This window comes from Accipiter gentilis, chromosome 22 (assembly GCF_929443795.1).
Source record: "Accipiter gentilis chromosome 22, bAccGen1.1, whole genome shotgun sequence".
Taxonomy (NCBI): Eukaryota; Metazoa; Chordata; class Aves; order Accipitriformes; family Accipitridae; genus Astur; species Astur gentilis.
In genome coordinates, this window is record NC_064901.1 from 21,009,827 (window position 1) to 21,036,141 (window position 26,315).

Genomic DNA, 26,315 nt, shown 5'->3' on the forward strand with positions numbered 1-26,315 from the left:
TACGTAACACCTTCGGTGCCTCTTCCCTCCCCTCCTCACCCTCCCTGTTCCCCGCAGGCTGGAGCTGTACCGCAAGGTCCACAACCTCCGGATCCTGGCGTGCGGGGGAGACGGCACGGTGAGTACCCCAGCCCCTTCGTGCCTGCAGTGCCTTTCGTCCCAGTACTTCCCAGTGCTGGCAGCAGCCCTCCTCGCTGTAATCCAGAATGGGGCAAAACGTGCACACAATGTCCGTGGTACAGCCGGTGGCACTTGATGCTGTGGGTCCCCTCATGCACTGCTGCGGGGAGTGCTAGTCTGTGGCATGTCTGGATTTGTAGCCCTTTTGGGGGCTAGTGTCCTTACTGGGGTTACTGGTATGAAGCATTAGAGACTGTGAATAGCCTCGGTGGTGGCTAAGGGGACTCGGTCTCTTCCCCTCTCCCATCACCAGTGTTCCAGGTCACCTCCACCTGCGTGCCGGTCCCTGAAATAACCAACTGTTTCTTTGTGCTCTCTTGCTTGAGCAGGTGGGCTGGATACTCTCTATTCTGGACCAGTTACGCCTCAACCCACCTCCTCCTGTGGCCATCCTACCTCTGGGGACAGGGAACGACTTGGCCAGGACGCTCAACTGGGGTGGGGTAAGTGACGGGCACAAGAGTCTGCTGCTGACAGAGCGGGGCCGAGCGCTTTGACTCCAGTTCCAGACACATGGTCGGAGATTTGCATGGGCTGGGTGTTTTAACTTTCCCTAAATACAGACCAACAAATAAGTGCCACTTGGATGTTACTGTTCTTCTGACATTTGAATTATTCTGCATTAGATTATAATCTATTAGGACATTAACAAAAGCAATCATTATTTCAAACTTTGGGAAATTTTTAGGAGGAAGATGTATTGTTTTAAATTTAAAGTCCCACTTTGTTCTGCATTCAAGTAGAATCAATCTTCTCCACATTTTTCCCTCTGGGATGTCTTCCCATCCCTTCTGGGATGTCATGCCCACTGTCTCTGGGGCATCTCTGCAGGAGGCAGGTAGGAGACTCACTGTGTCCTACTCTTCACCAGGGTTACACGGATGAGCCTCTGTCCAAGATCCTGTCTCACGTGGAAGATGGGAACATTGTGCAGCTCGATCGCTGGAACCTCCATGTGGAGCCAAACCCTGACACGAACCCTGAGGAAAAGGATGAGGTGGCCGCTGACAAGGTGGGACACCTCCTCTCCGTGTTTCTTCCCTGCGCTGGGGGTCTGCATTCTCCTTTCTCCCACTGGCTCAGGCAGCCCCAGCACCTGGGGCTACAGCATTGGGTTGGTGTTTCCCTCTCATTGCTCCAATTCCACTCCTCTCCTTGAGGCTCTGACCCACAGCACTCATGGCAAGGCATGTAGAGATCAGAACTAAATGTCCACCAGAGGTTTTTAACCACAGCTAGCAAAAGGTATAAGCCCAATCCCCTCTGAGACTGTGTCTTTAGCAGAAACATGGGTGGTTGCAGGTATCTCAGAGAGCAGAGTGTGTCCCCTTGGGCCACGTCCCTTACCCCTAGGAGCCAGGGGCCGATCCATCATCTCAGGCTGGTGCTCTCTGTATTTTCCTGGGGGGAAGCAAGTGGCTCCCTCAGCCTCGTGAGCACCATACAGAGCTCTGCGATAGCCTGACCTTGTCTTTGCCATGGCCATATGCTGGCAGCCTCACCCTTTTTCCTCCTTTCCATTTCAGCTCCCCTTGGATGTCTTTAATAACTACTTCAGCCTCGGCTTTGACGCACGGGTGACGCTGGAGTTCCACGAATCTCGAGGTACGGGGAGGGGTGGCAGGGCTGGGGCAGGGTCTGTGGTGAGGGGGTGCCCCAGAGGTGGGCCGATAAAACGTTCCTCAGGAAAGTGAACAAGAGAGTTGCCCCAGGGACGGGCTGGAGGTGAAACCTGAGGAGCAAGTGGAGGCTTGCAGAGTGGGAAGAGGGGTGCCTGCATGGGAAGAGAGCTGGGGGCTGCCTCCTGGCCGAGGCTGGCTGGAGAGCTGTGTCTGGGGAGATCTGGCAAGTGAAGTATTTCCATGTGCAGGCCAATGACCTGGACTTTTTTCTCCTTTCCCTAGAGGCCAACCCAGAGAAGTTCAACAGCCGGTTTCGGAATAAAATGTTCTATGCTGGGGTGAGTGTGTAGAGGATATCTGGGCATGCCTTCATAGCAGACTTAGCTTCAGCTGGAGCACAGGCATGGCCCTGCCTCCTGCCCGCACCCTAAACTCACTCATCCGAGTTACACAGGCCTTCACGTGCGCCCAAGCTGAGCCCCTCCGAAGCTGGAGGGTTGCTGGAGAAAGGCTGCAGCCCTGGGAGTTGCAGCTCTTCTTTGGCTGCGAGCGCTGCTGGCGGTACAGCTTGCTCTCTGGCCTGCGGTACAGTTGCTGTCTTGATCTCCTGCCACTATTGTTCTTGTTCTCCGGCTCATGGACGGTCACCCAGGCAGGACCTCCCCGGAGCTGTGGGGAGGCAGGCTGTCCCCCCCTGCAGAGGAACGGGAAACCTTTCCATAGAGTCCCCACACTACTTTGGTCTGATTTTATACCTTTGGCCAGTTATAGCTCCCTGGCTAATTATGCCACCCTCCTGTGTGTCACCTCTAGAACTTTGTGTCTCAGTGTTGTCTTTGTTCGTCCATCCTCAATATACCTCCCTACCCAGGTGGCTGGGTGGCCGGTATTCCGGCAGTACTAAAGGCCAAGCACTGCTCTGTACCATCTCACATCTCTCCTGTTTGTGTCTCCCCTTGTCTCTCTACAGTTGAACCCAAAGGGGACCCTAGGGTCTGTGTAACAGAGGGCCATATTGTCTCTCCTGGTATCTCTAGATGGGGTCACATTTCTAGATGGGGTCACATCAGCTCTGTTTTATGGTACTTCATTACAGCTTGAGACTGAATTTGTCTCTTGTGACTCGAGTCTCTCACTGGAGCAGACCCGCCTTGCCAGCTCATCTGTAAACCCAGGACTGGGCTGTCAACAGAATACTAGAACATGTTACTGAAGGTGCTCCAAGGTTTTTTGTAGGCAAAATAGCAAGCGGAATGGAACAGTTAGTTTTGGGAGGGGGAGAGGAAAGGACTTCTGCCCATGAACAAGGAGGGGATTTGCTGCTTTCAGCAGCTGAGGTCTGAAGGTTGGTGGTAGGCTTCCTGGCTGCCCATTTCGGTGAATGTCTGGGCACTAACACTGTCTCTTGCCTTGGCAGACGGCCTTCTCTGACTTCCTCACCGGGAGCTCCAAAGACTTGGCAAAGCACGTCAAGCTGGTTGTGAGTGTGCAGGGGTGCTCTGGGCCAGGGAGGGGGGCGAGCTGTGGAGGCGTGAGGAGCAGGGTGGAAGTATCTCAGAGTTGGGGAGAGGATTTGTTCCTGGGAGCATCAGCTACCCCTGGCTCGGAGGACAATCCCTGTAGGGAGCAGAGCAGGGAGGCCATTTCCTCCTAAGTGGGCAGGGTGGACCAGGCCACCCTTACAGCAGGCTGAACGCCCCTCTGTTGTCTCCAGTGCGATGGGACAGACCTGACCTCCAAGATCCAGGACCTGAAGCCCCAGTGCCTGGTCTTTCTGAACATCCCCAGGTGAGCAGCCCCAGGACCTGCCCATACGTGCTGGGCTCCTCACCCCCATGCCACAGATCCCTGCCTGGGTTCGGGGTGCCTGTCCATGCATCATCGCTTGCCATCCCTTCACAGGTACTGTGCGGGCACAATGCCCTGGGGCAACCCTGGGGAGCACCACGACTTCGAGCCACAGCGCCATGATGATGGCTGCATTGAAGTTATTGGCTTCACCATGACATCCCTGGTGAGTCGGTGCTGTTGCCAGTTGGAGCTAGCAACCGGGGGAGCAACTGGTCCCTTTAACTGGGTGTCAGCCAGTCCACCAGCTCCACAAATGCTCTCCTGAGGAGTTGTGGTGCTGGCCTGTGTGACAGGGTCTGCCCTCTGAGGTTTAAGTGAGGTGCTGTCATGCCCTGGTCTCTGTGGATCCCTTCCCACTGAGATCAGGCCTGAGACCCTCAGAACGTGGTTCACTTGTGACATCTGGCTGCCGATGGGTGCTCCCCCCACCCCACCCCCCAGTCAGTGTTCTGCTCTCACTCTGGACCCTTTCACAGGCTGCCTTGCAGGTCGGTGGCCACGGGGAACGGCTGTGCCAGTGCCGGCAGGTGGTTCTCACCACGTCCAAGGCCATCCCCATGCAGGTAGATGGAGAGCCCTGCAAGCTGGCGGCTTCCTGCATCCGCATCTCTTTGCGCAACCAAGCCAACATGGTGCAGAAGACCAAGCGGCGCAACTCCATGCCTCTGCTCAATGAGTAGGTTCCCCAGATCAATCTGCCACCTCCTCTCCAAGGCAGGAGGGGTGGAGGGGGAAGGGATGGGACTGATCCATCACTCCCAGAGGCATTTCGATCCTCTTTCAAGGAGGGCCTGGGAAGAGATCAGGTCACAGAAGAATGACCAGAGCCTGATGCTGGAGAAGCAGCTGGTGCCAAGCTCCCCACCCCAGTCTGTGCACAAGATATGCTCTTGCCTGTTTTGGAGGGGCGAGTGGGATAAGAAGAAAGCAGGCTGTCACTTTCTGATCGTTTCCCTTTTCCTTTCCTCCTGCACGCAGCCAGCAGCCAGTGCCCGAGCGGCTGCGGATCCGGGTGAGCCGAATCAGCATGCGTGACTATGAGGCACTGCACTATGACAAGGAAAAGCTCAAGGAAGCCTGTGAGTGACCAGCTGAGTGATCAGGGGGTGGGAGCTGCAGTCCCCGAGTCTGGCAGTGCTCTCAGCTAGGCTGTGTGAGGTGTCAGGGATGGGATACGGGCTTCTGCCTGAGTTGTGTCTGTGCCCTGTCCTGCAGCTGTGCCGCTGGGGATCATCGTGGTTCCAGGAGACAGTGACCTGGAGTTGTGCCGGACTCAAATCGAGAGGCTGCAGGAGGTGAGCCTCTGCATGGGAAGTGGTCGTGGCTAGATGTCAAGGATGGAGGGGCTCATGGAAGGGATTTCTAAGCCTCCTTGACCTGCACACACCAACAGGCACGCTCCTGCTTCTGGTCATGGTTTGCCTTCACCACATGGTGGAGGCAGTATCCCAAGCTGGAGGCCTGTTGCTCCCTGCTCTCCTGCAGCTTCTTTCTCAGCGTTGCTCTTCTGACCTTGTTCTCCAGGCCCAGAGTGTCGGTGGCCCAGAAAAATTATGGGGCAGTGGAAAAAGCCAGCACACATCCTTTAGGGGCCTGTCACCTCCTGGGTGTTTTGGGAAGCCTTTCCTCTGCCCCTTTGTTTGCTGTGCTGTGTTCCTTCAGTCCTCTGCAGACTCCCGTGTTTCCTGGCACAGCTCCGCCTTCTCCAGGTGCTTGGATAAGGGTTGTCCCCCCTCCAACTCCTTTCATTTGCAAGTACTAACCTTTGTGTTCCTGCCAATGTGCCAGCGCGTGTCCACGACCCAGATGCAGGCTGTGTAACCCTTGTCCCTGGTGAGCAATGCCTTCCGAGCCCACAGCGTGCCTCCTGGTGCCGCGCTGCTCAGGCTGATTTTTCTCCCAGAAGATTGCAGGGACCTTGCTCAGTTCCCAGTTAGCTGGCTCTTGGGCCTGAGGGAATCCCATCCAGCATGTGCATAGTGTCTTGTGGGGCTGAGTTGCGGGTCTGGGTTGCAAGAGCTGCTTGTGCAGGCTGGCACACAGGTATCTGGTCCTTGCTCTGCCAGGCAGTTCTGCATGTCTGTCCCCTGCTCGCCTTGTGCCCAGGCACTGGTGAGGACATGCAGACAGGCACACGTCTAGCAGCTCCTGGGCTCAGAGGGTAACGCTTTCCTTTCCTACAGTATCAGCCTAGTAGCCTGATGCCTCTGCAGCCTCCTGCACCTCTAAGGCTGTGCATTGAGGCTCGTGTTCCTCAGTCACCTCGTGGTTTACCTCTTCTCTCTCCTTGGGCAACCCCTATGCTCTGGCATCAAAGGAGGGCAGGGACCAGGGATCTTTGGCCAGGCAGTGTGTAAAGCCGGGTATGGCAGCACATTAAGCAACGCCAATGGGATGAGAGAGGGACTGGGAGGCCACCCAGACAAAAGGCTGTAACGGCACATCTTGCCTTTCTGCAGGATTTCCTTCCACAGCCCTCTGCTTTAGAGCATCTGCTCTTTCAGGTGTGTATGGCATCGCTCCATCCCCCGGGCCCATCTCTCACGTGCGCCTTGCTGGTCTCGTGGGCTCATTTTGTGGCACCTCTCTCTCCAGTGAGCTGGTGTCTGTTGGCTCCAGTCTGTCCCGTGCTGCTCCCCGTCGCTGTGTGCTGTGCCTGTGTTCAAGTTCCCCTTTCCATCCAAGCGCCTGTGGTCCTCCATGTCTGCAGGGACCTCCTAAAGCAGGAGGGATGCTCTGAGGAGAGATGGGGAGGCCAAGAGACATGACTTTATCCTCTCTCTTTTTTTTTTTTTAATGCAGGAGGGAGATGGAGCCAAACCAAAGACACTGTCATCCCAGAAGCTGTCACCCAAGTGGTGCTTCCTGGACTGTGAGTATCTTCTTCCCCTGGGAGCGCTGACTGTGTCTGAGTTTGGGGGGGTGAGGGGACAAGACCCTTAGTGACAAGCTACTGAGAGCCACTTGGGACTTGGAACTCATGGATCTTGGGGTCTTTGCGTCCGAGTGCAGCAGTGCTTTGCCCCAGGCCGTGTCTCTGGCTGCTGACCACGAGTGGAGCGAGGGGCATCTGCAGGTCTTCTGCCTCCAGGGCTGAAGGCCGCTTGGCATCTCGTGTCCCGTCACTGGGGGACTGCTGGGGTTGCTCTCCTGCGTCATGCAGGCAGGGGGCCCCCCTGCTCCAGCATTGCAGGGAGCAAGGCTCACCACGAGCATCCCAGTGGTATTGGAGCAGGCTCCTCGCTGGGCTGCAGCTGCTTCTTCTCCCTTGCCTGAAAGTAGCTTTCTCCTCTCCCTTCGCCTTCACTGACCAAGAGGCTCCAGAGCTTTCCCTCTGTACCTCAAGCCGGCTGAGAGAAATGACTGCTGGTGGCACGTCATCTCCCTGACTTCCCAGTAGCTGGGTGTAAGAGCACAGCAGAGCGTAGCTGTGCGTTGCAAAGTTGACCTGGGAAGCCTCACGCTAGGCAGAAAGGACGCAGCTTCTCCCTTCGGAGCTCCAGCCCGGTGTGTGGGGCTGCTGGGACTGCTGCTCCCAGGTGTCACTCCCAGGACTGCTGTACCAGGACCGCTTTCCCCTCTCCTGCCAGTCTCCCAGCAGCAGGTTCTGGGCTGAGGAAAATGTGTCAGGAAAGAGGCCAGAGCCTCATTCAAGGCAGCGCAGGCTCATTCAAGCAACTGAATTACAGACCTTCAGCAGCAGATCCCTGGCTGTAAATCTCTAGCCAGGACAGGATAAATGGGGCTCTCTCACTCCTCTCATCTGCTCTGGCCCGTCCCCGCTCTGTTTGCGAAGAGAATTCCCCGGGTCCCCAAGTGTCCCACCGCAGCAACCTCGCCTGGGCCGGCACCAGCAGCCTGGCGGGACACGGGGGAAGTGCCACCCTGTGTGAGGACCCAATTATCCCGATGCGGTGCTGTTGTTTATCCTGCTCTCCCCTGGTGATGCCGTAAATCCCCAGCCCCTCTCTGCTCCCCTGGGGGCTGCGTGGATCTGGCTCAAGCACAGCCACTTGCTCCATTGCTGTTGAAGGAGCTCCTCTTTTGCTGTGGGGATCTCTCCTCTTAAGGAAGAGGAATGAGCAGAGGGATGCACCCAGTCAGGCTGCTGCCAGCAACAGGCTGGAGGCTGGTTTGAAGCTCTCCTGCTGTCCTAGCAGAGAGGGGCTTGGATCTACAACTGGTGGTGGCGTGCTCCATTCTACCTGGCAGTCACAAGCTCTGACATGGCCTTGTGGTGGTCTGTGGGCCGTTACTCAGTCAAGTCAGCGGGAGGCTGAGCTCCCTCTTCTCCCAGCCCTGCTTAGTGCCCCCGTTTCTCAGTGCTCTGGAGAGAGGTGCATCATGTTGAATCGGAGCAGTTCCTCGCCTGGTGCAGGCGAGTGCCGAGATGTGCACTGCACAGCCCCGAGCTTCATCTGCTCAGGCTAATGCTGTGTTGCAGCTGTAAGGCTGGAACACTCGAAAGCCCCCAGAAAGGCCATGGCATCAGCTAGGTGTGTTTCTTGCCTTCCCTATGGCTCCCTGCTAGGAGTCATTGAGGAGGAGATAGCAAGGAAAGGCATGTTGCACAAGGGCACGGTGGTCTGCAGGCCCAAGGGGCTACCTCTGGGGTAAAGAGAATAGCAGGGTCCCAAAGGGAAGGGCACTGCTCCCGGTCAGTGGGTGCTGTTCGCTTTGCTGTGCCCTCCGTGCAAGCCATGAAGTGGCTGGGTAGTTCACTATCACTCCGCGGTGGAAAGTGGCCATCTTCCTCATCACCCTGTCTCGTTCTGTCCCTGTCTTACAGCAACCACGGCTGATCGGTTCTACAGGATAGACCGTGCACAGGTGAGTGTGGCCTTGTCCTCCGCTGTCATCCCCCCCAGCATCTGCTGGGAAGGTGCTTGGGTGTCCTGCGTTCACACGGACTGACAGGCAAGCTGAGCCTCAGGGAGGTGCAGGTCTCACACCGCTGCCCTGCCCTGTGACGTTCCCTGAGGGGTGGGTGGGGTGACCGACCTGGCCCAGGACCAGGCTCAGCACCTCCAGGTTCCTGCGGAAAGGGAGGAAGCATGGGTGGGAGCACAGAGGCTTGGGTCGGAAGCTGCCTGCAGGACCCTACAGCGGAGGGGGTAAGGAATAGCAATGTAGCAAGGTTGGGCAGGCACCCGCTGACTGGGATCGTCTTAATGAGGGGGGGGGCGTGGAGGTGAGTTGTATGGGTCATCTGCTAAGTTAACAGGAGATGAGAAGCCTGAAAAGGATAAGGAGATGCAGAGGCTTCCCAGGCACAGGTCCCAGGACTCTTCGAGCCACCATCGCTCTGCTGAGCAAGTGGGTGGGCTACAAGGCATGGGATGTGAGGGGATGGAGCTATACAGAAGGAGGTCTTGCTTCTGAGGAGAGCTGACTTGTGTCTTTCAGGAGCACCTCAACTATGTGACAGAGATCTCTCAGGATGAGCTCTATGTGCTGGACCCAGAGCTGGTGATCACCCAGACCGTGGGCACCTCTCCTGCCATGCCTGACCTCGTCGACTTGTCTGCCGCACCCGCCGGGCAGCATTTTGCATTCCCCTCCTCTTCCATCTCTCCACCCTCCTCTCCTGCCCCCAGGTTGGTCTGGCATGGGGGTGCTGGACCTCAGGAAGGATGGGCAGTGATGGGAGAGTCAAGGTTGGCTTCACAGCATTGGTCCCTGGGCCAGATTACAGGGGGGCTCCCTGGAAGTGAGCAGGAATTCAGTGCTGAGTTCGACCAAGGGGTCAGATGCCATCCTGTCTTCCCTGCTCCTCTGCCAGTGCTGCTGGAAGCAGTGGGGCACTACCAGGTGGCTCAGCCATGGGGTCAAGCTCTGGCACCTGACCCGTGGGGCACGGGTGTCTTTCAGTCCAACTGAGGCCAGCCATTGGGTACAGGTGGGCGACGGAGCTGGGAGCAGCAGTAGAAATAGGAGTTGGGTTTGAGAAGAACCCGGATCGGGGAAGAAGCAGGTGGCATGGCCAAAGAGCAGCAAAGTCCCTCGGCCTGCCTCTGCAGGAGGAGTGCCATGGGCAGGCTTCTCCACAGCCATCCCACTACCCTTTTGGACGATCTACTGCCAGGACTGGCAGAGTTAATTACACCTTTTCTTCTTCCCTTCCAGCGCTGAGCCTGACCGCTGCCTCCCACACAAAGGTGAGTCCTGTCCCACCCCCTTGCAGGTCATGCTGCTTTGGGTCCCCACCGTGGCTTTTTTTTTTTTGGCCTGTCCTTTCCTTGACGTGCAGGCAGGAGCCCTGCTGTCCGCGTGCTAGGTGGGAGCGCAGAGCACCCGCAGGCGGGTGACCCCAGAGGTGGGCAGGAGAGACCTGACAGTGATTTGTGGAGAGGCCCAGCCAGGCGCCTTCCCGACTCTGCCGTGCGGGAAATGGCATGGCCGAGGGGTTAATCCCCCACCTGCAGAGCCAAGCGTTGTGGGCTGGGTTGGGGGGCTGTTTCTGCCCGGCAGACAGGGAGCTCGGGAGGCGGGAGCACAAGGTCAGGGGCCTCGCCGAGCTGAGCAAATGGAAAGAGTTTCCTGGAGCTTGAGCGGAGCCTAGTGCCTGGAAGTGTGAGCGAGTCTTGGGTGAGAAGCGTCTCGGCCGCTGGCTGACACCCAGGAGATCTGCTTCCCACTTCCATCGCAAGTCGTCCTGCCCGTGGGCAGAGACCGCTCCTCCTGCATGCACACACCTCCCTGGGGCTGAGGTCTGGCTGTGCCCCCCAGCTACGTGGGGTCTCCCTCCTTCCCCTGGCTTGTCCCTCGCATGCCTGAAGGTAGGGGAGCCACGTAAAACCAGTCTGACCAAGGGGTTAGCACCTGGAGGAGCTCCAGCTGACTGCTGAACCTCTGGTGCCCAACCCTTGGCTCCCCAGTTAGATAAACGGCATTACAGCTTGGCTTTGCTGACCCCAAGCCATCTCCCTTCTTTGCAGATGACCTTTTGATAGAAGCTGCCAAGAGCGGCAACTTCAGCAAGGTAGGCGCTCCCGCTGCCTGCTGCGATGTGCAGCCAGGGCTGGCTCTGGGTGCTGGTCCGGCAGCCTGCTCGGCTGGCGTGCCCCTCGGGCTATGGGAAGCCCTGCCAGCCGCGCTCCACGATTGCCCTGGAGCAGCTCCTGTCGAGGGCCTTCCTCCAGAGCGGTGGCTGGAAACCAGGCAGGCTCCTGGCAAGCAGCCTTATTCCTCTCCTGGGGGACACGGAGGGAAGGGACTTGGCAGCATGGCCGAGCTGGATAAAGCTCCCCGCCAGGACCTGAATATCCACACAACCTGCCGGGCACCCCGGGGATGCGATGCCAGGGCTTGGGGCTTGGAGCTGGAAAAGGCAACTCATCCCGAGCAATCTGGCAATCCCGTAGTTCCAAGAGCTGCACCGGGCTGGAAGAGACCTGATGGTGCGAGACTCCTCGGGCCAGACCGTCCTCCACCATGCCGTCAAATCGGGGAGCAAGGACATCGTCAAGTACATCATTGAGAACGGTGAGCTGGGGCCAGAGTGCCACCCTTAGTAAAGGAGCCCGGCAGCCGAAAAAGCCCAACCGCTCCCGGGCTTAGGTCCCTTCCCTCTGGGTTTGCTACATCCTCTTTCTGGCATATGGGCTTTCCCTGGCATCTGTCTGCCAGTACTGGGGTGCCCCCGTGGCTGTTGTTGCATCCTGGCAGGGACCAGCATGTCTCTGGGAAACATTTCTCAGTGTCCTGCTTCTGCCTTCAGGGCAGCTGACCTGTTGTTTTGGGCAGCTCCCACTGAAATACGGGTTGCTTTATTTTTATTTAGGTATTTCTCTGTAATGAGTCCACAACAACTCTTCTTCCCTGGTCTCAGCTGGGCTGAGATGCCGTTGCTGGCCCAAGTGCTTTGGAGCCAGGACTTTTGCAGGCAGCATGGAAATAGCAGCCCCTATGGAAAGATGCAGAGTGCAACTGGGGAGTAGGTGGGTCCATCTCTGCCCCGCAGCCGGGTCTCACTCTCCCTGCACTCTTTCTCTCCACAGCCCCTTCAGAAATCCTCGATGCCACGGAGGAGGAGAAGTAAGTCGCTGACTGACTTGTGTTACCCCTTGGCCAGACCCTCTGCGAGTTGACCAGTTGCCCAGGCACTTATCAGCCGCCCTCACTCTAATTATCAGCCACCGTTCCCAGTCCACTCCGGACTGACCGTGCCCGAGCAGCACCCCCTCCTCTGCCAGGACTGCTTGGACAAGCATGCAACCCACCACAAGCTTCTGCTCCAGCTGAATTGCTGTCCCTCGCTGCCACCCACACGTGCTGCATGTCCCCGTTTTGGGGGGGACATCTCACATCTCCCGCTTTCTCCTCCCCAGCGGTGAAACCAGCTTGCACCAGGCTGCAGCCTTACGCCAGCGCACTATCTGCCACTACATCGTGGAGGCCGGGGCTTCTCTCATGAAGACGGACCTGCAGGTGACAGCGGGAGGGCTGGTAGTGGGGCTTTCTGGGGGGATCGGGGGGCTGGCGGGAGCAGACCCAGCAGGAGAGCAGAGCAAGGGTGCTTTGGCTGGGGTCTTTGCCGGCCAGAGGAGCCGCCACGAAGCACCCGTGCTTGCCCAGTGGAGCTCAGCTGCACAGGGGTTAAATCCCTCTCCTCCCTGCGCTTCTCTCCCTGTTGTTTTATTAAATTAGAAGCGAGGGGCTGGAATGTCTCATCCCAGTCTCCCCCTTCCCACCCTCTGGGGTCAGAGCAAGGACAGTCTTGCTATGAGCTCCCTCCCAGCTGCAGGGCTCCCCCCGCTCTCCCCCGCGGGTGGCTGCGATGGGGGTGCTGGGAGCTCCACCGGCCCGTGAGGAGCAGGAGCAGGCAGTGGCGGCCCTTTCCCTCGCATGCCGAGTTAATTGAGACGTGCCTTGGTGCCGGGGAGTTGTGCCAGCCCCGGCAGAGGAGTCGCGGGAAGGGGACTTGAGGCTGTGTTTTGGTACGGGAGGTTCCTGGGGGTGGGTGTGCGGTCGCGTCCATCTGGCAGGGGCTCGCAGCGATGGGCTGTAGCAGAGGAGATGTAGGAACGAGCCAAGAAGGTGCGGTCTGTGGGTCTGGGACCCACAGGGCAGGAGCCCAGCCAGGGGGTACAAACTTGCTGGGGCCAGCGGAGCTTGGGGGCTGCCTCGGACAATGCGTAGGCCCCTTGCCAGCTGCTAGGAAGATGCCGTGCAGACAATCTCTGGCTCCCCATCGCTCCTCCTTGGTCCTGGCCAAGGCTTGGGCTTCACACGGTGCCCAGAGTGGGGCTGCCCTGGCTGGAGACTCAGTCGGCAGCCATGGGATGGGACAGCGGTGACTGGAGAGAGGCAGAGGGAGAAGACAGCTCTGGGGGCATGGCCCCTCTCTGCCCCCCAGCCCCCTCATCTGCCTGAAGGAGGGGAGCAGCCCCCATCCTCCCAGCGAAAAAAAGAGCCCCGCTCAGGCATGTTGGGCTGCCCCAGGGAATGGGGCTTGCACGTGCCTGTGCAAATGCGTGTCCGGGTTTGTAGCTGTCTGGGGACCCCTCTGCGCCGCTGCGCTGACCTCACATGGGCTGCGGGTCGCAGCCTGCTTGCACAGGCAGGAGCCCACCTCATTAGAAACCTACAGCGTCAGACCTGTAGCACGGGTTCGGAGCGGGCTGATCCTGCAGCGGTGAGGGAGGCTGAGCCCTTATCGGTTGGCGTGCCTCAGCCCAGACGGGCAGAGGGGCCCTGGCAGCTCCGGTTTCAGGCTGCGGGCAGGCAGCGGGGCTTCTGCAAGGGGGACGGGAAAAGAAATTCAATTCCTCCTCTGGTTTTTTTGCCCCCACTTTGTTAAATGAGCGCTCACATTCAAGGGCCGTGGGGAGGAGAGCCGGCACCAAAGCACAGAGCTGTCTCTGTCCCCCTTTCCTGGGGGATGTGTGCGGGACCACAGGGTGTACCCGGTCTTGGGGTGCGGGCGCGAAAAATGGGGGTTTCTTGGTGTATCTCTCCACAGCCGCGCAGGGGTGGGCTTTTGTCCACGGCCGCATCCAGGCTCTGCGTGTCTGACCATTGTTCCTCCTGGAGAAATACGACTGTGGGTCACTCTGGAGGGCCCAGCACCCTGCCACAGCCACCCGTGCTCCGCTGTGCACCAGGGGACGTGCCGGGCATCCCTTCCGGGGCTGGTTTTCAATGGCAGCGGCAGAGTGCCAGGTTTCCGCGGCCTTTCTCAGCGGCACGGCAGAGCCCGGGTGCTTGGCGAGGAGGAGCAAGGAGCAGGGGGAGGGAGGGAAAGGGGGGAGAGGAGACGGAGCTGGGAGCTGTTAACAGATTTGCTTTTTATGGAGTGCGGGAGTTCATTAGTGGACACAGTCCAGATGGCTGCAATAAGCTGGTGAAATGTGATCCTCCTCCGGGAGCGGGAGCACTAGCTAGGCTGCGAGAGGGAAGGGGGGTTGGTATTCCTGGGCATTCCCCAGACATACCCCTCATTCCTCACCCTCTCCCGCCTGCCTCCCCAGCACCGGGGAAGAGCAGGTCATGGGGACCAACCTTTGTCTCCTCGCGGGGGGCTGGCGATGGTCAGGGCCGGTCTCTGTCCTGGCCCGTGTGTGGGGCTGATGGCCCTTCAGGGGACAGCTTCCAGCGCTGCGGCAAAATGGGGCTCCTCACGAGCACGCTTTCGCTCCGTGGTGAGCACACGAGCATTCGGCTACCACCCGCCCCAGGGCTTGGCCACGGGCTTTGCCGGACCCAGCTGCAGCCACCTTTTCGGTGGGGGAAATGGGGGCACCTTTGGGTGCCGAGGCAGCGTTTAGGCAGTGCTCGTTGCTCTGACGTCTTTTGCCTCCCCTATGCAGGGAGACACCCCCAAGCACCGGGCTGAGAAAGCCAACGACCCCGACTTAGCTGCCTACCTCGAGAACCGACAGCACTACCAGATGATCCAGCGGGAGGACCAGGAGACGGCTGTGTAGTGCTTGGAGTGCCTTAGCCCAAGCCAGCTCGGGCAGGACAAGAAGAGGACGATGCCAACTGGCAGAGCTGTGAGTCTGGGCCAGCCCTCCCTAGATGTTAACCTGGTCCCTGGAGGAGATGGAAACAGCAGAGCTCTGCCCCAGGCTGGGCTAGGACTCTGTTTATGAGGACAGTGGGTATTTGGGACTTGAAGCCTGGCTCTTTGTGTGTCCCCTCCTTTGCCCTTCATCCACCACATTCCCTGCCCTGGATGGGCTCCATCCTGCCGCCCTGTTGGGGCAGGCCAGACTGAAGCCCCCGGGCACCCCTTGTGCATGGGAGTGATGCCAGTGCCCCCTCTGCAGGTTCCTACCTATGATCCTTGTGGGATATCGTTGCTCGCCCCCTCTCCCTTCCAGCAGTGCCCCTCCTTTAGATGCTTGGCTCGCTTCGTGTCCTGTTCCTCCTTTCCTGTCTGGCACAGCCGCGGGAGGCACAGGCTGTGCGGGCAGACAGCAGAGGCCGTGAGCCTCAGGCTGCCCCAAGGGAAGCACCGTGACTTACTGTCCCCGTCTCCTCCTCCCTCCTGTCGATTTGGGGCTGCCCCGGGTCTCCGCGTTGCCCTACCAGGGCTTTCTGTGGCAGGAGGGAAGTCCTCGGTGCGCCCAGCCTTTTCCCAGAGCATCTGGGACTGGTGCAGCTGGAAGCAGGGCAGCCGCTGCCCTCCTGGTTGCTGTTAGTGCTCAGCCAGTCAGCGGTCCGGCCCAGGGTAGGGATGGCATGGAGGAAGGCTACCGAGCCCTCCCACCATCCCTCCTTTCGCAGGGCTGGGTGGGGGAACCTGCACCCCTGGTGTCTGCTGGGCATCTCTTTGTGAGCCCACTGCAGCACGTTAGCCATGGTGGAGAGCTGCACTTGGCCTGGGCAGTGGCTGCGGTGGAGCCCGTTATATTTCCTAAATGCTAACTTGGATCCAGCTGCCCTCCCTGCTTTAGCTTCCCCCCTCGCCCCCAATGCTAGACGTTGCACTGGGCTGGAGGGGCAGTGCTGGGGTCAGTGCTGCTCTCAGGGATTCCCATCACGCTCCCCAACCTGTCAAGACGCATCCTCCGAGTCCGACTCCTGCCATCCCCCAAACTGGGCGCAGGGCTTTGCAGGGAAAACTTGGGAGCTTGCCCAGCCCAGACACAAGCTCCCTGCGCAGGCCACCAGCTCACCCTCTCCAGTTTTAGCAGAAAGAAGGATTTGGATGCATAGGAAGCATCAGGGCTCCCAGCCTCGAATCATGCCTGCAGTGGCATGGCATTTCACCTACCATCTGCCATGGGGCACGAGGCACCACGACCCATCTCCCCTGCGGATGCTGTGGGTGCTGAGCATCTGCAGAGGCATCAAGCCAGCCCTTCAGCCAGGCTTTTGCAAAACTGACAGTCTCTGGGACCAGGAGGTGCCAGCATAGGAAGACAGCTGATGGCTCTGAGGCCTCGCAGACCTGCTTGGCACTTTTGGGTGGGCAGCAGTTGCAAAGCGGGTTGCTGCTTGCAGCTTGTGTGCCAGGAGAGGATGCTGCTGCTGCGTGGGGTCTGTGCGGTCCCACCTGCACTCACACCCAGCTGTGCCCACCGGGTAATGCCGGGTGGGTGGCACCGTTTGAATCCTTCCTAATACCAATACCAAAAAAAGGGTATGAGGATACTGCAAAGAACCAGAATACCCTTCAGACTTTTTGGCTGGGGGGCAGAGTTCCCTTGGAGGATGGGGGATACTGTGGTGGGAGCAGAGGCGCAGGGCAGTGCAGAGTGCCAGGGGCCAGCAGCAGTATTGGCAATTGATAACGATAGCATCCCGATGAGTTCAGAGCTGGGATGCTCCGGCAGCGCCCAGAGTTCCCATCAGCACTGCTCTCAGCCCACCGACAGACCAGGCACTGTCATCTTCTCAGAGGTCCAAACCACTGCCCCCCCAGCTGGGACGCCCAGCCTGGCCCAGAGGCGTTTACAGCCCCAGCTTTCCCCTTTCTCCCCGGTTTTGTATCTTCCCTTATAGTTTTTGTACAGGTAGTTGAGAGACACACTGTCCCCCTCCCCGCCTGGCCCCTCCGTGCGCGCGTGAGCTGAGTTGCTGTGCAATTCCAAGCCTGGCTTGCATTTCGGCGAAGGCGGAGGGGTTGTTGGTCACCCTGCCTGCAGCAGGCAGGGGTTCTGTGCAATACCTGGGTCTGTGTTTCCTAGATGCTGTTGTAGGACTGTATTTTTGTAACTCTGTGCGGGTGCCGGCTCCAGCAGGCCCAGGGCCTGGCACGAGCCTGCGTTCCCGTCGCTTTTCAACTTGGACTGTTTGGATGTTGTTGTTTCTTGCCATTGAAATAAAGAGATGGATGTTTTAGTTCCCGTCTCCTGCTGCATCCGCAAGAATGCGGCGGGCGCTGTACCAGTGACGCACCACGCAGCGCAAGCGAGGTTGTACCCCGAGGCCTCTGCCCCCATCCTAACTGGGGTACTCTTGGGAATTCCCTGCTGGCCCAGGTCCTTGCCCGCTTCCCTGCACAGCATCCCTCTGGGACAGTTGCTGGATACAGGGTCTTTGTGCTGCGGGCCCTTCCCCCCCATTCTGTGGCATACATGGATATTCAGTGTAACGCGGAACAGGGAGAAAGCGTGCCGCCATCCCAAGTGATCCAGAAGGACTTGAAAGCGCGAGTCAGAAGCTGGCAGCCTCTGTCCCTGCCCTGCTCCAGTTCCTCCCTGGGGAGGGAGGCGGCAGACCCGGCGGCAGGCCTGCCCTGCCCTTTGCAGCCGCGCAGCTATCGGTGGGTACTACGGCAGCATCCAGCCTCCAGATTTCAAAACGTTTCTGTTGGCCGTTTTTTTGTGGTGATCTGTCCCCAGCCACACTGCTTTGCCGGGGATGAGCCTGCTCGGGGGGCTGTTCCTGTTCGTTCCCAGCTCCAGAGGGGAGCCTTGGGGTCCTGCCTCCGGTGCTGAGCACTGGGGCTGCAGCATCGAGGGCTGGGATTATCTCCACTGCTCCGGCGGGAGGACTGCTCTCTGAATTCAAAAGCGAGGGATTAGGGACGCTTCTGCCTCCAGCCCCAGACTTGGAAGGATGACTGCGGCCAACACCATCTCTCCTGCAGAGTTTCCTTTGCAAAAGGGAGGTAATCGCTCTGGCCAACGGCGTGCTGGTGAGAGAGTGGAAGATGGACACGGTGGGTGATGGGGAGCTATACTCATACCTTAAACTCAGATTCCTGAGGGCAGCTTGGCAGCCTGCCTGCCGCCCCCTCTCCGCCTGGAGAAGCAGCCTCCTTCCCCGGCCGCGTTGTCCCTTCCACCCCCCCCGCCACTGCCTCCCTTTCATCGCCTTCAGCCTTTCAGCTCCTGCCCAGAGCTAACAGTGGGGGTCTGTAGCGGGTGTAAGGCACACCAAATTGTCCCAGCCTCCCTGGGCCGCGGCCCAGGGACCAGGCGGACGTGCGACTGGGAAGAGGGGGCCCGCTCTGCTTCAGTGCCCAGACCCCGTCGCGTTGGCGCTTGGCCCATGTCTCAGCAGCGAGGACCTTCAGTAACCATGGCAATTAGAGTTTTCCAGCCGCCCCGGTGTCAAATTTATGGCGGGGGAGAGAAGCGGTCCCAAAACGCGATCACTGTAGGAAAGGGGCAATCTACCTTTCGGGAGAGAGCCCTGCCCTGCTCTCCGAAAGGCCTCGGCATCTCCCCCTTCTCCCTTTCAGCCGGGTGTCAGAGAGCCAGGGGTCTGTCTGGCCTCCCATGGGATGGAAACGTACCTGCAAGCAGATGCATGGGGGGGCACGCGTGCAGGCTGGGGAAGGCTGTGCAAGCCCGGCCCCAGCTAAACGGAGCTGGGGTGACAGCAGTTGGCTCTGTTAATGATTACCTGCTGCACGTCCGCCTCCGCAAGTCTGAACAAGGAAAACGCGTCCGTCCCGACCCCATTCCCATCCCCGTCCCCATTCCCTGCTCCCCCCCATGCAGCTGTGTCCCTGTGCTGGCACTGCCGCACCATGCACTAACAGTGCCCCAAGGGCCAGGCTTCAACTGGAGATGGAAAACATGGAGCTGACATGCCATGAATTATCTTGTGACGTTTTTAGAGGTAAAAAGCTCAAGTTAAGCAATTGCAGGGAAACACACCTGGGTTGGTCATGCTCCCTCTCTTCCCTCCTCCCCTTGGTATGAGGCCCCTTTTTCTGCAAATACAGCCTTGTGCGACTTGTTTGAGCTGGGGAAGGAGCCGTTCCCTCTCTGCATCCCTCAGGAAGAGCCCGAAGGGACCAAGAACAGCCACTGCCGCGAGTGACGTGCACCAACGTACGTCTGCTGTCCCACACAACCAGCACCTGTCTCCTGGTCCCCAGCCCGAGCAGGCAACAGGAGGGGAATGGGAACAACTGGAAACAGAGGAAGGAGTGAAAATTTGCACCGGGCTCTGCCGTACCTTGGGCTGCTCTGCCCTGGGGACCCCAGCGGGTTCTCTGGCTCCCGGCCTGAGACAGCTGAAGAAAAGCAGCAGCGCTCGCCCCGCACCTAGCTTTTGCACATCTCCACCAGGCCCTGGTTTGCTCATCACGGTCCCATAACTCAGACTCACAAACCTGATGCCACTGAACCCCAGCCAAAAGCAGCACACCTAGGCCCTTCCCCTTCTTTTCCACCATGAAGTTTGTTTCAGCAGCTTGCTTCAGCTTTGGTTTAAAGGCCCAGTGTTGTAGGGCTGGGGGGGCTATTGGCTTTGCTACCTGTCCGGCTGTCGGGACCTATTTCTGCACCCCTTGCTGTGTGTGCAGCGGGCAGCGGAGATGACGTGTTCCCACTGTTGCCAGCCCTCTTTGAAACCTCTGCAGATGTTCAGGAAACTGCCGGCAGGGTGTGAGTTAAATGCGGGAATCTCTCGGAAAGAGATTCCTGGTTGTGAAGCATAAAAACCACCACCCGCCTCCCGCCCCCCCCAACCCCACCTGTGGCGGCCCTGCTCTGGGCGCAGCCTTCTTCCAGGGTAAGGGGTGGAAAAATGGCTCCGTTCCCCACCACAGCCCCATTCTTCTGGCATGACACTCGCCTTTCTGGCTGGTAACTCCAGAAGAGAGTTGGCTTGGCCCCTGCCTCTCCTCACCGCCTAAGAAAAAGGGGTGGATGGGGGGGAAGGGAACAGTCATGTCTGCAAGGTCCTTTCAACCCCAACCAGCAGTCTGACCTCATCTTGCTGCTTGGTCCAAGGAGAAGGGCTGCGGCATGGCTGAGCTGAGCTCGGGACAGGCAGGTCACGAGGAATGGGGCTGAGGAGATACCTGGGCCAGCATGAAAGTGATGTGGGGCTTCAGGTGCTGAGCAGGTCCGTCCCCCCCCCTGCTCCCTGGTACCCTCCCGCAAGGGGCAAAACAAGCGGAGAAGGGTGAAAAGGGTAGAGACCATGAATGGTCTGTCTGTCCATCAACACCAGTGGCCTTGATGGGGAAGGAGGCATCCACGGAGCTGGTGGTGGAAACATGGAGGGGGTTCCCTTCACTCCATCTACCCCCAGGGGCCATCTTCCCGTGGGTCTCAGGGGAGCCCTGCCCGGCTGTTCATATAATCATAGAACCATTTAGGTTGGAAAAGACCTTCAAGATCATCGAGTCCAACCATCAACCACCCCTTCAGCCGCTCAGTGATGGTGGGGGTGCGTGCTCAGCTGACACCCCCCACCCCCCCACCCCCCCGGCTTCGTGGGTACCACGAAAAAAAAAAATCCTTGAAAAGCAACGCCAGAAGCAGAGCCCGGGGGAAGGTGAGACAGGGTGGGCAAGGGGGGGGACACGCACACACACACAGCGACGTGTCCCGTTGGAACCTGACGCCCCCCCCCCCTTCCCCGCCGACCCAGGGCCGGGATGGGGGGGGGGGACGGGACACCCAGCCTGCCCCCCCCCCCGGGGGCCGCCCCTCTGCCCGCCTGCCTTTGTGCCTGGCCCGGGGAAAAGGGGAGGAGGGGGGTGGGGGGGGGGTGGGGGGTGCAGAGGAGGAGCTTGCGCAAAGTTTTTTTGGGCTAAAAAACCACCTTTTTTGCTGCCAGCCGAGCCCGACGTCAGGGGCCGCTGTGCGCTGCGCGGGGGCTCCGCACGCGGCCGCCACACAAAGGCAGCAGCTCCGCACCGCGCACCGCTCCGCAGGTGAGTGTGGACCCCACACCCCACCCCCCAAAATCCACCCCCACAACCCGCCCTCCGGTCCTGGGGATCCGGACACCCCCCCCCTCCAAACCCCCCTAAATTCCCCCTGCGGACCGCCCGACGCCACGGGGATGGGCGCCTCCGGCAAAGGCGAGCGGCGACACCCCCCCCCCTTCCCGCTTTTTTCCTCCCTGTGGAAGGCGGCTGGAATCCAGGCTGAGGGAGGAATGGGGTTTTTTTTCGGGGTGGGGGGACGTGGTGCTGGCTGGGGAGGAGCTGCAGGAAGGGTGGTTGGGGCAGGGGGCCCGGGGGCGGCAGTTCCCCCCCCAGCCCCCTACGGCGGGTGCGGAGCTTTTCGCCTTCGAGGAGCCGAGGAATTGCCTGGAGGTGCAGGAGGAAGGAGTTTTGGAGGGAGGCAGGAAGCCTAGAGAACACCCAGGGGTTGAGGCAGTGGCCTGGGGTGTTAGTCGTGTGTGTGTCCCCACTTTGGGGGGCACCCCCCACCGGTTCGGGGAGGGCTCGGGTGATGGGGGAGACCGGCCGGAGGGGAAGGGGCTGTCCTGGGGTCACAGCATCTGCCCTGGGGAGGGAGCAGAAGGTAGAAGAGTGGCCGGGCGCTGCCTGTTCCCCTCTCTGCCCCACAATGTATAGGCAGAACGCAGAGCAAACCCTTTCCCCCCCCACCCCATAGCACCATCTCCTCGCTGCGAGGGGCAAGGTGAGGCTGTCTCCTGGAAAGCCCCACAGCCCCCACGGTTCTGCTCCCCTCCGCTACCTCCAGCAGAGCCTCCTGGTCCCGCTAACGCCTTGGCTCACATGGAAAAACCCTCAGTCTCCCCTCTCCTGGCAACAGGGAAATTCCTGCTGGAGGGGTGCTGGGTACCCCAAGCTATGGGGGTCCCTGCCCCAGAGCCTGGGGAGCAGCTCAGCCCACGGGAGGGAGAGCATCGGTCCTGCGCCCACCTCTACCAGAGCCAGCTGCAATTTTTGCTGAGCCGAGAGGTCCCGCTGCTGGAAGAGGGGCTTCGAGGGGGCTGACAGCCCAGGTCCCACGAGAGCATCGGAGCAGCAGCGAGGGGACAGGAGCTGGCGAGGATGCCGTGGCCCGGAGAAGCACTTGCCGGTGGCATTGCCTGGCCCTGAGCGGTGTCCAGAGAGGGTTCCAGGCTCTCCCGTTGCAGTGGTGGGGATCTGGGCTCTGCTTCAGCATCACCAGGCAATTTTAGTTTATGGAGCTGATCCTAGGTTATTCAAAACCAGCTGGAGGAGGGGAGGGGAAAGGGGAAACCAGGACTGCCACGGTGTGGTCAGGCTCTAGGCTGCTCCGCGTGTACAGCCCGTTCCTGGGAGAGACCAACGCGCTTTGAGAGCCAGCCGGGATCTGAGCAGGAGAGGAGCCAGGGCCCTGCAGGGATGCGGGAGGAGCTGGGCTGTGCAAACATGCCTAAAGGCACTGGCAGCCCGACCGGGAACGGCTCTTGTTTGACCAGCAAAGAAGGGATCAGGCTGTTTGGAAAACCAGCTGGAAAACTGCACTCCTTTTCCCTTATGAATGCTTTAGGATGAGCCGTGTGGCAGACCTTTGCCTAGGGGACGTGATGTGCTGGGCAGAGCCTGGGAGCAGATCCAGGATTCCCTGGGGCTGTAGCTGGGCTGCCCCTCGGACCCCTCCTTCCCACATCCCCATGGGCAGGGCTCCAAGGTATCTGTGCCGTGGAGAGCAGAGGGTGTCCACGCCTGGAGGTGAGGCAGGGATGAGCACGGCAGCTGGGGCTATCGGCCCTGGGCACTCGGAAACCGAGTCCACAGGACCTGAGCTGGAAGGCACTGGGCTGTGAGGTGGGTGCAGGAGCACAGGGAAATACTCTGCAGCAAAGGATGGACGAAGTTTACAGAGCACCTGAAATCAGGGGGATGCTGTGAATAGTGCAGGCGTCAGAGGCGCTGCCCCATCTGAGCTGCTGCGGAAAGTGCGACAGGAGCGCCCCTAAATCAGCTCAGCCCCAGCCTCGCCATCTGTAACCGGCCCATCCTGGCTGAGCTCTTGCCCTCTTTGAAGGCAGCTGGGTGGGAACAGAGCTGAGCCGTGCTGTGCTCGGCAGGATGACTCCCAGCCGGGCTAGGCGAGGGGGAAGGTAGCTCTCACCCCCTCGGCTGCGCCTTCAGCCAGCCAGGCTGTGTAATTCCCTGTGACAGTTCAATGCAGAGCGAAGCCGGCAGCTTCGCGGTGGTGGATGCATGAAAGGTGATTGAGCTGGAGCCTGAATAATGCGGGGAGCTGGTCTCTCCAGCACGCTGCCCGGGGAACCTGGGGGCAGGGAGCAAACGCTGACCCCGGGCTCTTCCCTGCGCTGATGTCCCCCCGGGACACACCGTGCGTCCTGACCTCTACAGCCCTGACCTCTACAGCCCAGTCCCACCAAGCCCGTCATGGAGCTGGGGCCTGTGTGATATATTTGCTGCCACGCAGATATGGGTGTCATCCTAAAAAGCTTGGGGGGAGCAGGGAAGGGGCCACCAGACTTGAGACACTGGCTCTGCACGTCTGCATTCCTGCTGGGAGCGGGAGCTGGGACCCCAGTGTCGGCAGCAGTGTCCCACGGGCGCTCGTGGTGGCAGCCGGAGGGGAACCGTCACCTGGCCCAAGGCCACCGTGGAGGGGGGAGCGTCAGGGCCCCAGGAGCTGCACCCTTGTGTGCGTGCACCCTCGTCCCCGACCTGCTCCCGGGTGCGTGCACACGCATGCAGATGCATGCACACACACCCCTGCATGCACAGGTGCTGTGCCGGCTGCTGCGGTGCCAGCAGTGGGCGCAGCTCTCCCGCTCCATCTCGCCAACGAGCTCCCACGCTGTGGGGACTTTTTTTTTTTTTTTAGGTGTTTAGTCCACTGGTTTAGCTCTCAGACCCCTCATGGCAGTGGGTTTGTTTTCGCTGGGCTTTTTTCTTCCCCCTTCCCCGGGATTCCTCCGGAGCTAGAGAAAGGCACCATGGCAGCTGCGCTCCCCCCAGCCCCAGGGCTCTTTGGCGTGGGGTGGCAGCCTGCTGGGTGCTGGATAAAGGAGCCACAGAGAAATACAGGGGGGTAGGGGCTGAGGACCAGCACTGGGGAGCAGGACCGCTGCTGCCAGCATGCAGGCAGGGGCTGCTTTGCATTCCGGGAGCAGGAGCAGCACGAACCCTTGGGCAGCCTGGTGCTGGGTGCACCCAACCAAAGGGCCTTCCCCAGCTGCTGGGTGGGGTGCGGGGGTCCCCGCGGAGAGCATTTTGGCCGGACACAGGGTGATGGGGGGGGCTGAAGGGATGGGAACAAGCTCCCAGCCCAACAGCTCCCTGGCCGGAGGCAGCTGCACAATTAACCTTCCTGTTGTAATTAATACACACGGTCTAACGGGTGGCAACGAGCAGCGCATGGGGGTGTACACGCGCACCCACAGGCGCATGTGTGCAACGGAGGCAGCCTCCGTCTCACCCCCAGGTGTGCCCCCCCCCCCCCCATGTCCCCTCCTCGCTGCCGCATTGTGCCCCGACCCCTCAACCCACCTCAACCTCTCCCTCCTCCCCAGGCAGGATGCAGGTCCGGGGCCTCCTCCTCCTCCTGGCGCTGATCCTGCTGGCCGCCACTGCCGAGGCTGGCAAGAACAAGAAAGGTGAGGGGCGGCTGGGGGGCCGGGGAGGGGCTGGGGGGGGGGGCAGGAGGCAGCCCCGGGGCGTGCTCCCATGTCCCTGCAGCGAGCACCCGCTCCCCCTTCCCTCGCAGAGAAGGCGAAGAAGGACGGCTCCGAGTGCGAGGACTGGCGCTGGGGACCCTGCGTCCCCAACAGCAAGGACTGCGGCCTGGGCTACCGTGAGGGAACTTGCAAAGATGAGAGTAAGAAGCTCAAGTGCAAGATCCCCTGCAACTGGAAGAAGAAGTTTGGAGGTGGGCGCATGGCAGCGGGGGAGCTGGGGTCCACCCTGGGCTGGGTGGCCGGGGCTGGTACCCACGCAGGGTCCTGGCCAGCGCTGATGCGTCTCCCCTCTCTTCCAGCCGACTGCAAGTACAAATTTGAGAGCTGGGGGGGGTGTAGCGCTCAGACGGGCGTGAAAACCCGCTCTGGCATCCTGAAGAAAGCCCTGTACAATGCCCAGTGTGAGGAGATCGTCTATGTGACCAAGCCGTGCTCTTCCAAGATCAAGTCGAAGTCCAAAGGTCAGTCCCCACCACTCCTGTCCTCAGAAGGGTCCTGCTGGGACCCCAGGCAGGGATTTTCTAAGGGTAGCTTGGTCCCTCGGGATTGGGCTTTGCTGGTGGTGTGGGGGATCACGGAAGATGCTCTTCCCTCTCTATCAGCACATGCGACAGCCCCAAAGTCTGGTTGCTGGCTGGGTGGGATGCAGGCGCTGCTAGGAAAAATCCTGGTTCCCCCACAAGTCACCACCAGCTTTGGTGGGACAGGGATTTTCCCCTCTCCTCAGTGGGGTGGTGCAAAACATGGCTTTTCATGGTGGGGGGAGGCTGCCTGCAGGGATGCGGCCCCTGCGCTGTGCCGAGCCGGCCGCGCTGGCTACGTTTCTGCCACGGCAGCACCTAGGGCATCGGTGAGCTGCCAGCGGACGCACTAACTCTTGTCTCCTGTGCTTCTCGGATGCAGCAAAGAAGGGCAAGGGGAAGGACTAGAGGGGGAAGCCAGCATCCTCATCGGCCCCTCGACACGGTGCCTACGGGGCTGGACGCCCAGCTGCAGCCGGCCCACGCTCCAGTCTTCCTCCTCCTTTCCTTCTTCTTTTCCATGACCTCTTTCACTGAGATGCCTTGTTTTAATTGCTAGTGTTGTAGAGAGCAAACCCACCCACCCTGCAGGAGGGGCTGCCCACCCCAGACCCCCGCTGCCCCGCCGCCACTGCCAGTGCATCCCGCTCACCTCCTCTGGGCTGGTGTCAGGGTTCGCTGGGATGCGCCTGGAGAGCTGGGATGGGAACACACATTTTTCCATCCTCCGGCACAAATGAGTTGCCTTTAGTGCATCCTTTGACAAGCCCGGGAGCCTCCTAGCTCCTCCACCAGGTACCAGTGCCGGAGGGAAGGGCTGGGTGTTGAATGCCGGAGTAACCCCATCACTCATGCCCCTTACTCACATGAGGACTGCTCTCAGCTTGGGACGCTTCTTCCAGCATCCCTTTGGCCAGGGCATGACTTTGCTGCAGCAGCCGGAGAAAACCCCACCGTCCCCAGGAACCACCGCGTCCCCTCTCCTCCATCACTTCTAACCGTGTGTGTCCATGCCGGGGCTGCAGCCCCTCTGCCTTCAACATGCCAACACCAGTGCTGGGTCGGAGCTCTCACTTCTTTTGGAAAATGGTGTTTGTTTTCTTTTCCAATAAAAATCTTAAAAAAAAAAATAATACCGGAACCCACCTGTCATCCCCACGAGGTGCTGCTGTGCTAGAAACCCCAGCTTTGCTGACCCCACCGGGGCCAGCAGTGAAGTCACCCTGCGGCTGGTGGTGAGGCCCTGGGTGCCACACGCACACAGTGGCGGGGATGGGGCTGCCACCCACACACTGCAGGAAATGTCACCAGTGGGTGACACTGGGAAGCTGGG

General features: G+C 60.0%; 2 protein-coding genes across 4 annotated transcripts in view; both read left to right on the forward strand.

Moving 5' to 3' along the window:
- The window catches only part of DGKZ (diacylglycerol kinase zeta), a 45,195-nt gene extending 28,249 nt beyond the window's left edge, over window positions 1-16,946 (forward strand). For both annotated transcript variants that reach the window (XM_049825407.1, XM_049825406.1), the window contains exons 12-31: window positions 58-118; window positions 510-623; window positions 1,052-1,192; window positions 1,707-1,785; window positions 2,085-2,140; window positions 3,220-3,282; window positions 3,517-3,590; window positions 3,705-3,816; window positions 4,130-4,329; window positions 4,632-4,732; window positions 4,869-4,948; window positions 6,456-6,525; window positions 8,443-8,483; window positions 9,060-9,250; window positions 9,780-9,811; window positions 10,592-10,635; window positions 11,018-11,138; window positions 11,654-11,690; window positions 11,984-12,083; window positions 14,465-16,946. In XM_049825407.1, coding sequence (XP_049681364.1) covers window positions 58-118; window positions 510-623; window positions 1,052-1,192; window positions 1,707-1,785; window positions 2,085-2,140; window positions 3,220-3,282; window positions 3,517-3,590; window positions 3,705-3,816; window positions 4,130-4,329; window positions 4,632-4,732; window positions 4,869-4,948; window positions 6,456-6,525; window positions 8,443-8,483; window positions 9,060-9,250; window positions 9,780-9,811; window positions 10,592-10,635; window positions 11,018-11,138; window positions 11,654-11,690; window positions 11,984-12,083; window positions 14,465-14,581 — 1,834 coding nt within the window. In that variant the 3' untranslated portion in view covers window positions 14,582-16,946. The remainder of the gene's footprint in view (window positions 1-57; window positions 119-509; window positions 624-1,051; window positions 1,193-1,706; window positions 1,786-2,084; window positions 2,141-3,219; window positions 3,283-3,516; window positions 3,591-3,704; window positions 3,817-4,129; window positions 4,330-4,631; window positions 4,733-4,868; window positions 4,949-6,455; window positions 6,526-8,442; window positions 8,484-9,059; window positions 9,251-9,779; window positions 9,812-10,591; window positions 10,636-11,017; window positions 11,139-11,653; window positions 11,691-11,983; window positions 12,084-14,464) is intronic.
- A 3,678-nt stretch (window positions 16,947-20,624) lies between these two features.
- On the forward strand, window positions 20,625-26,083 carry MDK (midkine). 2 transcript variants are annotated; one of them, XM_049825884.1, is made up of 5 exons: window positions 20,625-20,730; window positions 24,297-24,380; window positions 24,491-24,652; window positions 24,761-24,922; window positions 25,365-26,083. In XM_049825884.1, the coding sequence occupies exons 2-5, from the start codon at window positions 24,302-24,304 to the stop codon at window positions 25,388-25,390; spliced, it is 429 nt and encodes a 142-aa protein (XP_049681841.1). In that variant the 5' UTR covers window positions 20,625-20,730; window positions 24,297-24,301; the 3' UTR covers window positions 25,391-26,083. The 2 variants fall into 2 exon arrangements, with proteins under 2 accessions (XP_049681841.1, XP_049681842.1); XM_049825885.1 differs by having other exon boundaries at window positions 20,633-20,730; window positions 24,301-24,380.
- Window positions 26,084-26,315: the final 232 nt, after the last annotated feature.

Excerpts from the sequence above, each read along its gene's own strand:
- MDK (XM_049825884.1), top strand. The coding sequence starts at position 24,302 with ATGCAGGTCCGGGGCCTCCTCCTCCTCCTGGCGCTGATCCTGCTGGCC. Across the intron at positions 24,653-24,760 it reads CTGGAAGAAGAAGTTTGGAG|CCGACTGCAAGTACAAATTT; the intron begins GTGGGCGCATGG and ends CCTCTCTTCCAG. Across the intron at positions 24,923-25,364 it reads GATCAAGTCGAAGTCCAAAG|CAAAGAAGGGCAAGGGGAAG; the intron begins GTCAGTCCCCAC and ends TCTCGGATGCAG.